The 1,035-nt window shown below is 53.8% G+C and overlaps 1 protein-coding gene across 1 annotated transcript; it reads right to left on the bottom strand.

The window, feature by feature from the left end:
• Positions 1-208: 208 nt before the first annotated feature.
• On the bottom strand, positions 209-781 carry PUNSTDRAFT_61512 (HSP20-like chaperone; the record flags this gene model as incomplete). Its single annotated transcript, XM_007380104.1, has 2 exons — positions 209-439; positions 575-781. 2 exons carry the CDS (start codon positions 779-781, stop codon positions 209-211), a joined length of 438 nt encoding a protein of 145 aa, XP_007380166.1.
• Between the last annotated feature and the right edge of the window lie 254 nt (positions 782-1,035).

Raw genomic sequence — 1,035 nt, 5'->3', positions numbered from 1 at the left:
ACCGACGGTTCGCGCCCTCCGCTCGCGCTCCCGGTGGAAAACAGACCATGTAGCAAGCAAACCAGTGATTATTATGATATCGATACAAGGAGCGGTGGTGCTACAAATACAGAAGAAAGTTGTTGCAGGTAACGATCTGGGAATAATGGCTGCGAAAGGCAATCAAACTCGAGCCGCGAAAACGCGACAGCCGTTTGCGCGCGGCCGCTCATGCGACTGGGATCTTCACGCTGGCCTTGTCCTCCGCCTTCGGTATCTTTACCGTTAGCACACCATCCGTCAACTGAGCGGTCACCCCTGCTGCGTCGACTGGCCGTGGTAGCCAGACCGTGCGCGAGAAGGTGGCGCTGCCCGTGAAGGCGCGTTCGGTGGACAGCTGCGACGACGACTGATCGGACTTGGTTACTGCAGTCGTACCTACATAGCCAGCTGTCAGTAACTAGTAAACATGGGGAACGTATTGTTTTGAGTACTCACTATCGGAGGCTTCGGCTGAGGGAGCGGCATTCGCTTCCGTGCTCGAGGCTTGCTCGATTTCAGGGCGTCGGCTTTGTATCCTGCCTTCGATGGTGACGGCTCTGCCGCCTTCCCCGATGCTGACTTCAACGTTCTCCTTCTTAACGCCGGGAAGTTCAGCTTCGACTACATATGAGTTGCCCTCTTCCGATACGTCGACTGCAGGGCGCAATCGTCCGGGATTGTTGAAGAAGGAGTCTTCAAGTATGGAGCGGCCTGGGCCAGCGAAATATGATGGTGACCTTGAAAGAGGCTCCTCCAGCATGCGGAAGAGGGGGCGGAACTGCAGCACAACGCGCGTCAGCCTTTCTGCAAACAGAAACGAGCATTGAAACTTAGCTTACCTCCTGAAGGAACTGCCGAGTAAGAGACATGGTGATGAAAGAATATTAATCGAGTGGTCAGATGTCGCGAAGTTGAAAGTCAGGTATTGATGAATGCTGTAGAGCTGAGTCGGATAGCCATGGCTTTTATACACTAATTCTTGCATTTCTAGCGAGTTCTTTCAGAGAGGCCGAG

Source organism: Punctularia strigosozonata (assembly GCF_000264995.1).
Source record: "Punctularia strigosozonata HHB-11173 SS5 unplaced genomic scaffold PUNSTscaffold_2, whole genome shotgun sequence".
NCBI classification, from domain to species: Eukaryota; Fungi; Basidiomycota; class Agaricomycetes; order Corticiales; family Punctulariaceae; genus Punctularia; species Punctularia strigosozonata.
The sequence above is the reverse complement of the archived record's forward strand: the minus strand, read 5'-3'. Positions and strand labels throughout refer to the sequence as shown.